This window comes from Dermacentor variabilis, chromosome 9, assembly GCF_050947875.1.
Source record: "Dermacentor variabilis isolate Ectoservices chromosome 9, ASM5094787v1, whole genome shotgun sequence".
NCBI classification, from domain to species: domain Eukaryota; kingdom Metazoa; phylum Arthropoda; class Arachnida; order Ixodida; family Ixodidae; genus Dermacentor; species Dermacentor variabilis.
Window position 1 is genome coordinate 140,034,415 of NC_134576.1, and position 13,265 is coordinate 140,047,679.

Genomic DNA, 13,265 nt, shown 5'->3' on the forward strand with positions numbered 1-13,265 from the left:
GGCATTTGCATATTTTTAAGGTTTGGTTAAAATTACGTGGGACACCCTGTATATTTTGACGTTTGCAAAGTAAACTTTTCCTATCTAGTTGAAAATAAGCGCTTGTCCTGTCTTGTCGTTCTTGTTATACAAACGAGTTGTGCAAGACACATGGTCCTGTGAAGCAAGCTATAGATTTCCAGCATATCGTCCGAGCTCTCCTGGTAGATCGTCGCAGTAACCTGAACTACTCCTTGAAAGATGCCCCTCCGTCGGTCGAGGGCACTGCCACGCTACATAATTTAAAACAGTGCCAATTTCTTTACGGATCTTAGAAACAGTTCGAAGTAAGAATGCCCTACCTCTCGGCTAATTTTCACGTTCCTAGGTAGTATTGTTTTCCTAAAGAGATCGTTTGAACATTGTAGAAACCTGCGCCCAAAACTGACCGAACAAATACCCTGCAGAAATTGGTGATACTGTCTCTTGATCGGTACTTAAAAAAATATATAAAGGTTACTATCTGTCCACAACATCTTGCATGATGCCGACCAACTTCTACAAATTTCAGCCGATATCTCCTTTGGTTCTCTTGCAGTAATGCCATAAATATTGAAAATACACACAGGTGTGCTAGCTACGCGAATCGAGTTCCAGCACATATAAGAAGGCCAAAAGTGATGCCGCAGGTTGTTTCGCTGTTGCTACAGCCGCAGTGCCATACGGCTGCTTGACCGTGACATCACCTGAAATGTATTAGAATGTGATCCTAATGCGCGTGCTGACTTACTGGCAACGTCACGCGATATTCGTTCGTAGGACTGCTCAAGTCAGCTCTAATAGATATCGTCTCTCTTCTGCTTCGCGATCGGTATCTGGTTTCTCACGGATGCCAAGAGATCTAGGTCGACGTCACCAATAACAAGCTCTTCTACTGCCCCAGCCGACGTCACAACGTTACCCATAGGATCCACCAACATGCTGTGACCCCACGCCACGTAGCAGGCGCGTTCGTCCGTGGCCGCAGAAGCTGAAGCCACGTACACCTGATTGTCGACAGCCCTGGCGCGCTGAAGCATCTTCCAATGGAGTGGGCCTGTCGCCATGTTGAAAGCACCTGGAAAAAGCAGAAGCTTGCACCCTTGCTTAGCGTACAGTGACGCCAGTTCGGGGAACCGCAGGTCGTAGCAGATGCCTAGGCCCACCTTGCAGTAAGGCGTGTCGAACGTCGTCGGGCTGTCGCCGGCCGCGAAGCAGTCCGATTCCTTGACCGTCATCTTTCCGGGAATGTCGACGTCGAACAGGTGCAACTTGCGGTGCTTGGCGATGAGTTCGCCGTCGGGTCCGTAGACGAGGCACGTGTTGTAGAGCAGGTCGCCGTCGCGCTCTGCCATCGTGCCACCGACGAGGTAGACGCCGTTACTATTGGCTGTGTCCGCCAGAAATTCGCTAGTTCTGCCGGGGATCGGTTCGGCGTTCTTATGGAAGTTCTGAATGGCGCACGGAAAGCCGAAGAATTCCGGGAGACACACGAGCTTGGCGCCTCTTGCTGCCGCCTTCTTGACGTGCTCGGTGGCCCTTGCAAGATTTTCGACCTTGTTCGCTCGCACAGCCAGCTGAATGACTGCGACGCGAAAGCTTCCTAGTGTCGTCATTGATAAAACTCCGAGATTCCCGTATCGTATTTGTACTTCCAGAAATGTTTTCTTGTTCAATATTCTGAAATAATAGCGGGAGTCAAACAAGTACACCCCGAGCGGTTCACAATATCCGGCTTAACATATCCCACGTACGAAGGCGTATGAAGGTGTTCCTTGGATCTCCAATCCCTTTATACACAGACTGTGATCTTGTGCAATACGCGTTTCTCGGAAGCCGGATTCGCCTTCTTTGAACCTAATATATAAAAAAACACAAGGCACGTACGATGTTGGGCCACTTAGTGCACGACTCGAAAAGGTGGGGGGAGGGCGCACACGTCCCTAGAGGTGGCAATAATCCAAGTCCATTCACGTTCAAATCGCAAGGACATTACTTCGGTTTTAGAGCACCCAAAAGACAGTTATAAATAAGAGAAACATAGTTCAACATGCATGTCGCATTTTGCGCAGCAGCCATCGAAACGCCGTTTATCCTCCGCACGCCAGCACAGCGACACATAGACGACACCTTTTCTTATTTACTGTGCAGGACTAGAATTACCTTTCTGCCGCATCGTTTGGGTAATGAATCAGCTCCAATTCATTGCTTTACAACAACGCATCATAATGCAATCAGTGTGTTCAACATCAGGCAGAGAAAGCTTCGCAATAAATGTCAAAACACAGCGCGAGTCAGCATCGTTTGACATCTTGCCCAAGAACATGAAGAGTCCTGGCACCTCGAGTCCAACGCGTTTTCTAATTTTGTAAGTTAACAACCGTCTATTCGCCGGGCGCATCCAACGCATCGCGATTCTTCCGACGGAGAAAACACTCGGTTCAGAGCACGTACGCCGAAGGTCACAGTAGCGATGCAGACATGCTGGCGCAATTTCATACAGAATCACTTTTTCTTTAATTGAAAGAACACTGTTGCGAACTACCTCGGACCAGGCACGTGCTGGTTTAACGTGAGGAACCAAGCCGGCAAAAGCCGGTGTACAGCGTCGGAACTTGCTAAAAGGAAAAGACACGACGCATTACTCGCTTATTTTCAGTTATTCGCCTGTCGCGTCACCACTTCTTACCACGTGGGGAAAAGAAATTATAGCACTTCGTTGGACAGTGTTACCACGAAAGAAGGATGTTGTTCACATGTAACTGACTGTCTACGACAACGGCCAGTGAGTGTACACACATGAGGGAGAGAAATTTATTTTTTTTTATGACGGAAAAACATTACGATGAAGCGGATGAGAGCCGAGAGGACTAGGCACTGACTACAAACAAGTAAGCTTATTTTGCAATGCGGGGTGCGAAACTATCTTTCACCAAGCGCCTATGTTGCGCAGGTATCTGGACACACGCGCTCGTGAAACCTACGAGGCATTCACTATGAATTGCAAGAGGCCTTATGTGTCATCTTGCCATTAGTGGCCCCGACCTAGAAAGAAATGAGCTGTCTCCGTGACTGGGCGATAGGGCACTCTTGTTTCGTTTTGCTTCTAAACGTCCTCTTTCTTTTCCATTTTATACCGAAGTACATACGCTCAAAGCATATATACTTCGTTTGCAAAAGAAACCCACTTTCTGGTAGTCAGTGCCTAAAGTCCAGTCCATCTCTTTCTCATGTCGTTTGTCGCGCTGTTCCTCTGCCATGAAGGCCGCACCAACAAATTCAAGTTCAGACCCTCTTGCAAAACATTTCTTGGTCTCATATCCCGAACTAAGGCCCCAGTCTAGACCTCTTTGGTAGGGTCAGAACTCTTACCCCAGCCCATTCTTTACGTTCTGCACCAGAAGAGGCCACCATATTTTTTTCGGACTTACGTGGGGAGTGGGCCACCTCTCCCATTTGCCAGCGCGTTTGTGCGGTGGTAATTTAGAAAGTGTCGCGTTCTTGAAAGTGGATGTGACGGGAAACACTCTCACAGCATTTGCTGATTCGAGGGATATAATCTATGCAGTGTTTACAAGTAGCGGAGATTGGGTCCCCGTTAATATAATGTGTATACACATTCAGCACGACAAACAGTGTAGACTGGCGTCAGTAATCTGTGCATGTGTGTTTTTTACACGATCGAGGCATCCTCTCTTGAATGCGTTTAGTATGGCATGTGAAAAAGTGTGGGCGCGGACTTGCGAGACTTGAACATCTGCAGCCTCGTTTTGCGCTGCATCCTTTTGCTCTTTTCAGGGGTTTTCAACAGGTCAAGGCATACAAGATCCTAGATTCTTTGAGTGGGAGAGCTGATGCGATCCTGTAATTTCTCGTAATCCTTGATGACCTGAAACCTATTGTATGCGTACTTTTTGAAGTGAACGAGCATGCATGTTCTACCTATATATCACGCTCTGACGAGAAAGATGCCTGTGTTTAGTGAATCTATGCGAGCTGTCTTTGCAGTTTATTGTTTTGTGACCTCTTTTGTGAGATGTCCTTACGGTCCAGTGTGTTCTATGTGATATTTGTTGTGAACAGCTTTTTTAGGAGTGTACGAATAATGATTTTTTAAACCGAATCGAATACGAATCGAATAGTACCAAAAGCGAATCGAATCGAATATCTAATAATTTCGAATAGGTTTCGAATAATGTATAGCCGTTATCAGAATAATATAAAACGATGTTCACATCTCAGTATTTTTAAAGTTAGCAAGTTTCTGTCATTACATAGCACGTTATGAAGCGTTGTTTATTAAAAGCGCTACTGGAGCGTTAGGAGCAAACAAGTAGTTTCTTCGCATGCACAGGACTCTGCAAAGAGTGCGAATGACCCCTGTACCGCCCTTAAAGTATGGCTAGCTAAGTGAAGTAGCAAGCGCCACTGCGCAAGTTCCCATGTTTAATGTCCTCGCTATCCCCGCAGGGGTGAAAACTTACTGTACTTTGCTATGGTCCAATTTTATGTTTAATTTGGCGCAGTTGACGCTCTGAATGAAATATGCGAAAAGTATTCGAAAAATATTCGCATTTATGAATCGTGGCAATTCGATTCGTTATCCGAAACTTCTGAATATTCGCACACCACTACAGTTTTTGGTGCATTTACGTGGCTTTAGGTCTGAAAATAAGTGTCCCGCGCCGCTTGAAGGCGCCAACGTGACGCAAATATCGTATAATAAAAATTGCGCAAGAAACACTGACCACGATTGTCAACGTTCGCAGACTGCCTAACGGACGTTTCTAGATCGTTCGCCCTATTAAAATAATGGTTAGCTTCAAGTGGCATATTTGTTGCAGTGAGGATGTTTAGGTAGCCCTCGTCTTTTCATCGCGTAATTCGGCAGAAAGCAGAGCCGTTAACTGTGGCACATCTGAAGCGGTAGTGCAGTTGGTCGTATGAACATTTTCGGCATACGTGTTTTGTCTTCACCAGTGCGAGCGCCGGTGTGCAAGGCGACTGCCTTCTTCCCCACACCCGCCTCCTCAGCCCTTTCCCGCAGCCGCTACTGGGGGATACTGTTGGTGGTGCACTCTTGCGTTGGTTACATTCTGGGAGTTGTTCGGAAAGTACACCGAAGACGACGCCTCCCGTCACACGCCGTTTCTCCCCAGGTACAAGATCGCCGTTATGTGTTCGCTCGAGTGATGTCAAGAATCTCTGTGAGCTTATGCATGCAACAAACCATCTGTTAAATCGCCAAAAGCAGCACTACAAGGTCGTCGTGGCGGTGAACGGCCGGGAAATCCTCCTTAGCAACGACCAGTAAATCGCAGGAGGCGCACCGTCTAAAAGTTCCCTGTGGTATATACTGTACATACCGTTTCCGTCACTTGTCGCGGCGACATGGAGGGAAACATCGGAATGCATGGGAAAAAATGTTGCTGTTCACTCTACCGCTGGTCTCTTTACGACCAGAGACTAAACAATTACCCTCCGAAATTCGCACACGGCACGCAAACTTCTGCAGTTAGTTACTTGTGGGGCGAAAACTCCCTCTTTCGGAGTAACTTTTCGGTTACTCTCATTTTCCCCAGCATTTTTCTTAGAGTGTATATAAAGTTGTGTCTGAACTTTTTCCCTTTTCGGTGTACTTCACGCTTGTTCACGCGTTATGTTTGTACGTTCGTACCCAGTAAATAAAGTTTACTTACTCAGGGAGCTATATTTTGTTGCCTAATTGCAGTGGTCGTTGCAGGTGGCCCATTGCTCCAGACAGATTTCTTGCAAATTATTGTGAACGATCGTTCCTGCACGTGATCACAATAGCGTGCTGGAAAAAAAAGGAAACAGTATTAATTACACCCTCTGTGCAAGCATAAGGTGACGACAGCGTGCATTCGCGAGTTATAGGGCTACTGACACGATATTTCCAAGACCTCTTTATTTTCTTTTTATTTTATTTTGCTTTCAGTTAAGGTCCGGTACCTCTGAATGCCTGACAATGTCAAAACCTACAGCGCCTTAAATAATTTAATATATTAATATAGTAGCTCTTCTGCAGCCAGTTTCGGTTTTGTTACTACTGTGTTGTGATGCCATGACGCAGTATGTGATCACGAGGGAGCAAGACACTGCGATGTTTTGACACTCGCTCCAGCTCGCTCGGTCGTCCACCATGCTGCTACATCGGCATTCACAGCGAGTAACAGCATACGAGGCGACCAAGCGAGCCGGAGCAAGTGTCAAAATATCGCAATGTCTTGCTCCCACGTGATTCATGCTGTGTCACACGTCACAACACATTATATATCCTCCTGGGGAAGCGAAACCGAAGCTCGCTGTAGAAGAGACATAATACTAAATTATTTGAGGCGTTCTGAGGTATGACATCATATTTTGTGGGGTTAGAGGTCTAGGACCTTTATTTCATGCAAAAGGAATAGTCAAAACTGTAATATAAGTCTTATTAAACAAGACAGCTTACGCGCGAAATTCGTCGCCATATCGTCATATAGCGACTGTCACGCGAATATGCCGACTTACATCTCTACAGGGCGTTTTGTTCTTTTGCGTGACTACTGCATACCACGTTTCAACAATACAGGAACTCTACGTTTTCTATTTTCCCCCTTCCCTCTCAACAGAGTAGCAGCCCAGATTCTGTCACAGGTCACATTCTGTAGAAATGGCGGCGTGATAGGGACCAGGAGCGATATGTTAGGCGAAAGTTTAACACCTCTGGCTTAAATGTGATCGTTAATATCTAGGTGAAGTTCAAAGTGCGCGGGATAATTGAGGCTTTCGCCGTAAATAATGTATGTAAGACCTCCGCAGTGTTATAAGTGTGATTGCGAACGCCACAGAATTTAACTCGCTCTCCTAAGAGAACTCTGCCAACCGCCATCGCGATAAAAATTATTGAAAATACGGAGAACATTATGCTGGATATCGCACGTCCCTGTATTTCTCCCTTACAACTTGTAAATATAAAATATGGGGTTTTACGTGCCAAAACCACTTTCTGATTATGAGGCACGCCGTAGTGGGGGACTCCGGAAATTTGCACCACCTGGGGTTCTTTAACGTGCACCTAAATCTAAGTACACGGGTGTTTTCGCATTTCGCCCCCATCGAAATGCAGCCGCCGTGGCCGGGATTAGATTCCGCGACCTCGTACTCAGCAGCCCAATACCATAGCCACTGAGCAACCACGGCGGATCTTACAACTTGTGAATGTGTGTGTGTGTGCTTGTGGGGGGGTCCAGAACACGGCATGTTTCCGGCTCCTTAAGTCGCTCCCAGAGCATGCAGTAGGCAAAATCATGGCCTTCAACATCGGTCTCTGCTACCCGCAGAAGGCGTCGCTTGGGCGTGAATTTAGAGGTGTGCGTTTTCGTATCAGAAAACAAAAAAAGATTTCGCACTTACCACTGCTCTCTCCTTGCGCAAATTTTGCGGAAATATCGCATGTTGCGGTGCGGATTGTTTGGCGTAACACTTGGCACCGCTCGGACCATAAAATGCGATCATTTAGCCAAATCTCAGCAAGAACAGAGCAACACTAATCACAAAATCTTCTTTCTGCGCTTTTGAGACAAAACGCATGTCTCTACACATATGTTGTCTTCCACTACGAATCCAGTACAGGGAGATATTCTGTAAGCATAGAGTCTGTAAGATTCAACCTAGTGGACAAGTCCATTTCTTCCGCTGCTGAAGTGCTGATTGGCTGTGGCGTCTGCTTGCTGCGTACGCGCAGCCCAGCCTATAGCCAATCAGAACTTCAACAGCAGACGAAATGGATAGGTACACTAGGTGGACACTTACAGAATGCCTCCCCTGTTGTAATTTGTGCGTGCTGTTTCTTTATATTTTTAATTATTGCTCGGACCAAAAAGACATCAAATGCCTGCGCGTGCTCAGGTAGACCCGGACCATGATGGTATAATAGACAAGTGCTTCAACGACGCTTTGGAAAGCGTCGTTCTTTGTTCGGAGTTCCTGCTTCTCTCGCTAACGGCACAATATGTCAAGAGAGCATCATTTCCGAAAGAAAGGCAGCGGTAAAGCATGGAACTGCATGGCGCGATCTCCGCGAGCGAGTACAGGAATGAGTAAAGGTTTTGATAAAGCGCAAGTATTGTGCTCAAACAATCAAGGTAATAAGTGCCGTTCATCTTGAACGCGAAATTGTTACTTTTTACAAGACCGCACAATTACAATATGTCATTTGATGCAGTTCACTTGTATGATTATTAATACGTATTTTAAAAAATTTGCCTCCGTCTCAATAACTAACAGCTGAATGTTAAAGTTGTGGCATTCATAATCGGTTGATCAATGATTAAAGCACAAAGACGGGAGCACGAACAAGCGGCGAGGCACACAAGCAATCCTCTGTCCCGTGATTTATTTATTTATTTATTTTGTTCTGTGTTCTGTATGCTATAAATGCTGAATGACCTGTATAACTATATGTTGCAACTCTTTATGTTGTGCACTTGCTTAGGAACCTTTACATGTATGCGCTAAGCTAGCTTTAGTAGAATATATTATGTAAGGCATGTTTGGCATTGTTCTTTTAGTTTACATCAATTTCAAGCAGATGATTATCTCTGCTCCCTGCCTGCTTGTTCCGTGCCAGAACTCAGACGTGTCGGAAACCAAAAAACAACAGACTGACGCGCACTGTTGTGCGACCGCTCTGAAGGCATTGAAAAACTTCAAAGGCACCTCATAGCGCAACAAACCGGGAAAGCGTACAGCCATTTATGTCTTGTAGGTAGTTTTGTTCATCAGAGCAACACATGTTTTTGTTGTTCCGATCGCATCGCAGGCAGCGCTGCACGCACGGAACGAGTTCGCGCTCTTGTGCGCGTTTTCAAAACACCCGCGTCATATGACGTTTCCGCATTATATTACGCGACTTCTGGTTAAGTCATGTGTTTTGTTTTATTGATTTTGGTTATGTTCCATGGCTTTTACCTGTGATTTCTATCATAATATGTGAGAGATTAGTGGCTTTTTCAAGTATTCATTCCTTCACCTTCTCCACCTCCTCTCTCGGCCGTCAAAATAAGATTACGCGCTTTTTTACGGTACTCGTTGAAGTGTGTTTTGTGGTGGACCTGGCGCTCTGAGGGTTGTTGCCCTCGAAACGCACCTGTCTGGCCTGTCCCTGTGCTCAACGTGCCTGCATGTGTTATCTGTAGCCCCGTTATTTCACGCGCAGCTGTTTTCAAGTATTGCTTTTAAGCTTTGGTACGATACGCTGCTGCAAAAGCCGGCGCCTGCAGAGAGTCGCGTGATTTCCCACTATATCCCCGTGCATCGCCGACTACTTGGTAAGTTTGTCCGCCTACCAAGAAAGATCGACAATGGCCATTACCAGCTTCCGTGTCGCCCTCGTCCAGCTCGCAGTAAAAGCGAACAAAGCAGAAAATCTCGCACGTGCCAGAGATGAAATCAAGAAAGCTGCAACCAGCGGCGCCAAACTCGTGTGCCTGCCCGAATGCTTCGGGTTCCCATACGGCGCTCAGTACTTCCCCAAGTACGCCGAGTCAATTCCCGGAGAAACGAGTGAAATGCTGTCGACAGCGGCGCAAGAAAACGTCGTCTATCTCATCGGTGGTTCCATGGCCGAAACAGAGAACGGCAAGCTCTACAACACTTGTCTCGTCTACGGTCCCGACGGCAGAATGCTCGCGAAACACCGCAAAATTCACCTCTTCGACATCGACATTCCTGGAAAGATAACGTTCAAAGAGTCCGACAGCTTCACGGCCGGCAACAGCCTCACAACTTTCGACACCCCTTACTGCAGAGTGGGCCTCGGCATCTGCTACGACCTGCGCTTTGCCCAAATGGCGCAGCTCTACGCCAAGCGGGGTTGCAAGCTGCTATTCTACCCGGGCGCTTTCAACATGACGACAGGGCCACTTCACTGGGAGTTGCTGCAGCGCGGCAGGGCAGTCGACAATCAGGTGTATGTGGCCACCGCGTCTCCGGCTAGAGATCAAAGTGCTTCTTACGTTGCGTGGGGTCACAGCATGCTCGTTGACCCCCTCGGCAAAGTTGTCGCCTCGGCGGGTGCTGAAGAAGAGCTGGTCATCGGCGAGGTTGACCTTGAGCATTTGGAGACCGTCAGAAACCAAATACCGATTACGAAGCAGAAAAGGGACGATCTTTACGATGTTGTAAGTAAAGGTGACGGTAACCGTGCCATATAAGATCAGTTCAGCATTCTAGGCATACACTCAATGGACCACGGCTGAGTGCGCAGCGTCTTGTCAGTATCAAATAAATATCTTTTGCAAGGAAAAAATTTTTTGAAGCAGATGGTGCGGTCTGTGCTGGGCCTTTACTGGTTTTATCGTTGCATCACCAGTTTCTGTGATATTTACTAATATTAGGTGAATCATGTCTGTGACAGTGTGTGAGTGTGTGTAAACTTAAGGGTCACTATAAGGGTACAAACCTATTGTTTCAATTTTCCAGCAGTCTCAACCAGTGAACTGGCCATTATTAGGGTTTGTAAAGAAGTGTTCTCTCTGACACCAACATTTAGAAGAAAAGCAAGAAGTTTAAGACATAAAGCAATGACAGTGACTTGCTATCTTTAGATGTTCCATCAGCTTGTAATACTTTGTAAGACAAGTATAACAACAGAAAAAAAAATTTTACTACATATGAGTAAAGTTGAGTCGTCAAAGAAAATGTGGGGTAAGAGAAGAATGCCCAACTTGTGTTTTCTACACAAAAGGAGGACAGCAGAAGAGAAAAGGCATGGCAGAAAAGGGCAGTGTGAAGGAAAAAGCTAGTTGGCAATTGTTGCAAGAGAGAAGAAAATTTCCTGGGTGCAGTGCTAATGCACACAACTCAGTTGTATGGGGAGAAAAGGCAAGTTGAATAGATGGGACTGGGCTCATTAGGGAGAAGGGCAAAGGGAGGATAGGATCCGAGTGAGCAGTGAGACATTACTGTTATTGTACCCACAGCATTTGCCATTCACAAGTTTATGCGATGCACGAAAAATTATGACTGAAAACTTTCATAAGGCTAATGAGAAGTATACATCGCTGATGAGGAAAATCAGCGCAAGAAAAAGATGCCGCATATAGGAAGGGAAGAGAATGAAAAGTATTAAAAACATATTGGTGCCAGGATAGCACCTTTGTTTTTACATCTTTACACAACATGTAACAAATGCTTAGTAATAATGCAATATCAGACTCGCATTGTCGTTGTGACCTCCACGCTCAGATTACACCTGTTCTATGATGAATTTCATTGAAGTACTGCTGCTTTCAGTGAAGCCACATCTTATTTCACATCTGAACCACCACCCACTGCTTGGCCTACTTCGTACTTGGATAACTACTCTACTTCAGCTTCAGTCTCGGCTCACCATTATGCCAAACCTGCTTGAAAAATGGCTCACTTATACAAGCAACATGTAGGGCCAAGGCAAGTCAGCAAAACATGCACCCTGAGTGCAGCTTAGAATGACCACGAAGAACCCACAGCGACAACTAACCTGCCTGCAAGCAGCCATAAGACTTAAGGCCACACATGTCATGTCGGGATTGCCAAATCACATACCAGTACGAGTTGCAGAATTATGAGGATTGGATCTGACCTTTGGGTGGCCAGAGGGACATGATGCCACCCTAGAGCCTTTCACAGCTTTTGCAGAGGAATCCAGGCTCCTACATCAATTATGGATCCTGCTCCTCACAGTGCACCTTGCCCTTCCAAGTCACTTTCTTCCCTTCCCTTTCCTCGTATTAGTCCACAGAGCCAAACAAAACATTTCTGCAATCAATGTTTCAAACAAAAGGAACCGCAAACCACATCCGTCCGTGTCTAACGCCTTTTCCTTATGTGCGCCTCCTTTGTGTTTCGCTGGTACCCCCTTTATTCAAGTTCATCATGCACCAACTGGCCCAAGAGCTTGCGCTAATGCACAGAGCATCTATGTTCTGCATCGCTCATGACTAAACATTAGTTCCAGATGATACAAATTCAGTTGTAACCTATACTCCGCTACAAAAGTTGCAGGATGCAGTGCCATCTGTACACTACGAAGCTATGGAGGCAATGAAAGGCACTTCAAACTATGTCGATGTGCACTTCTCAGCTCCATGTTGGAGATAGTAAAGAGTTATCATGTGCCACTCACATGCTTGCTGTATGTTCTACAAATGACCACAATCTATTATGCAGAAAGGTGTATGCAGTTCTAACTTTTTCACCTTTTATTCTTTCTTCAATGAATCTATCATTGCCACATTACTTGACAGTAAGGTTTGTGCAAGGTTCTTTTAATATATGTACTGGCTTTGAGTGGCTCTGAAGAAGCATAGCAGTGACTCTTCAGGATGTAGTGGCAAGTGTTTATTGGCTGTTTTTTGCCCATTTCAAGCGAAGTGGAGAAACGGTTGCAACGAGTCGAACACCTGTGGCAGAAAAGAGACCTTGCTGAGTGCCTGCAGCTGTTCTCCTGGCACAGCTATAAATTGTTCATTATAAATAGTGTGACCATCCTCTTCATATTCTTTCTTCATTCTAGCATGCTTTATTTATTTTTTCTTTCTGACCTTAAAGCGTTGCTGATAATCTGAGACATGTAAAATAGATTATTGGTCCCAACACTATACTCTGCCTTCGCAAGCCATTGTATGCGTATGACACGAAGTAATAAAACGATGGACACTGACCAACAGAAGTGCTAAAAAATGAATAAATCTAAAAGACGTTTCGGCTTCGCTACGGAAGCCTTGTTCACAATGGGATGACGGAATGGGATGACACTTACGACATGTACGACATGTCCTGCTTTTTCTGAATTTATCTTTCTAAGGTGGTAGAAATTCATTAGACGTACAGCACACTGGCATAAGATGGGCAGAAATTAATGCAGCATCACTGCACATTATTGTTTTGTTGACGTGTGGATTGGGCTCAGAGTCAGCTGTATGGTTTCGCGCACCATGGTTGTATACCATTGACAGTGAATGCATATATACTGCACACTTTCTTCCAATAAAGTTGTTGGCACTGGTGGTGTGTCCCTGCTCCTGTCTGTCTTTTGCCCCTGCATTCTGTTTAATGTAATTTGGGGTTATTTCAGTAAGATGGGTTACAAACACATAAGCAGGCTTTTTTTTTTTTTTTAAGGGGCGAGGAGGTGGGCTAAGGTTTCATTATTCCCTGTTGAGCTCCCCATGCTTGGTGCACAATAGTACAACTATTACCAT

At 45.7% G+C, this 13,265-nt stretch overlaps 1 protein-coding gene and 1 pseudogene across 1 annotated transcript; one reads left to right on the plus strand and one right to left on the minus strand.

Annotated features, from left to right (window-relative positions):
* Positions 1 to 815: 815 nt before the first annotated feature.
* LOC142558215 (omega-amidase NIT2 pseudogene) lies at positions 816 to 1,634 on the minus strand (annotated as a pseudogene).
* A 7,453-nt stretch (positions 1,635 to 9,087) lies between these two features.
* On the plus strand, positions 9,088 to 13,068 carry LOC142557685 (omega-amidase NIT2). Its single transcript, XM_075669706.1, has one exon. The coding sequence runs from the start codon at positions 9,384 to 9,386 to the stop codon at positions 10,233 to 10,235; it is 852 nt and encodes a 283-aa protein (XP_075525821.1). The 5' UTR covers positions 9,088 to 9,383; the 3' UTR covers positions 10,236 to 13,068.
* Positions 13,069 to 13,265: the final 197 nt, after the last annotated feature.

Coding starts and splice junctions, on each gene's coding strand:
- LOC142557685 (XM_075669706.1), top strand. CDS start 9,384: ATGGCCATTACCAGCTTCCGTGTCGCCCTCGTCCAGCTCGCAGTAAAA.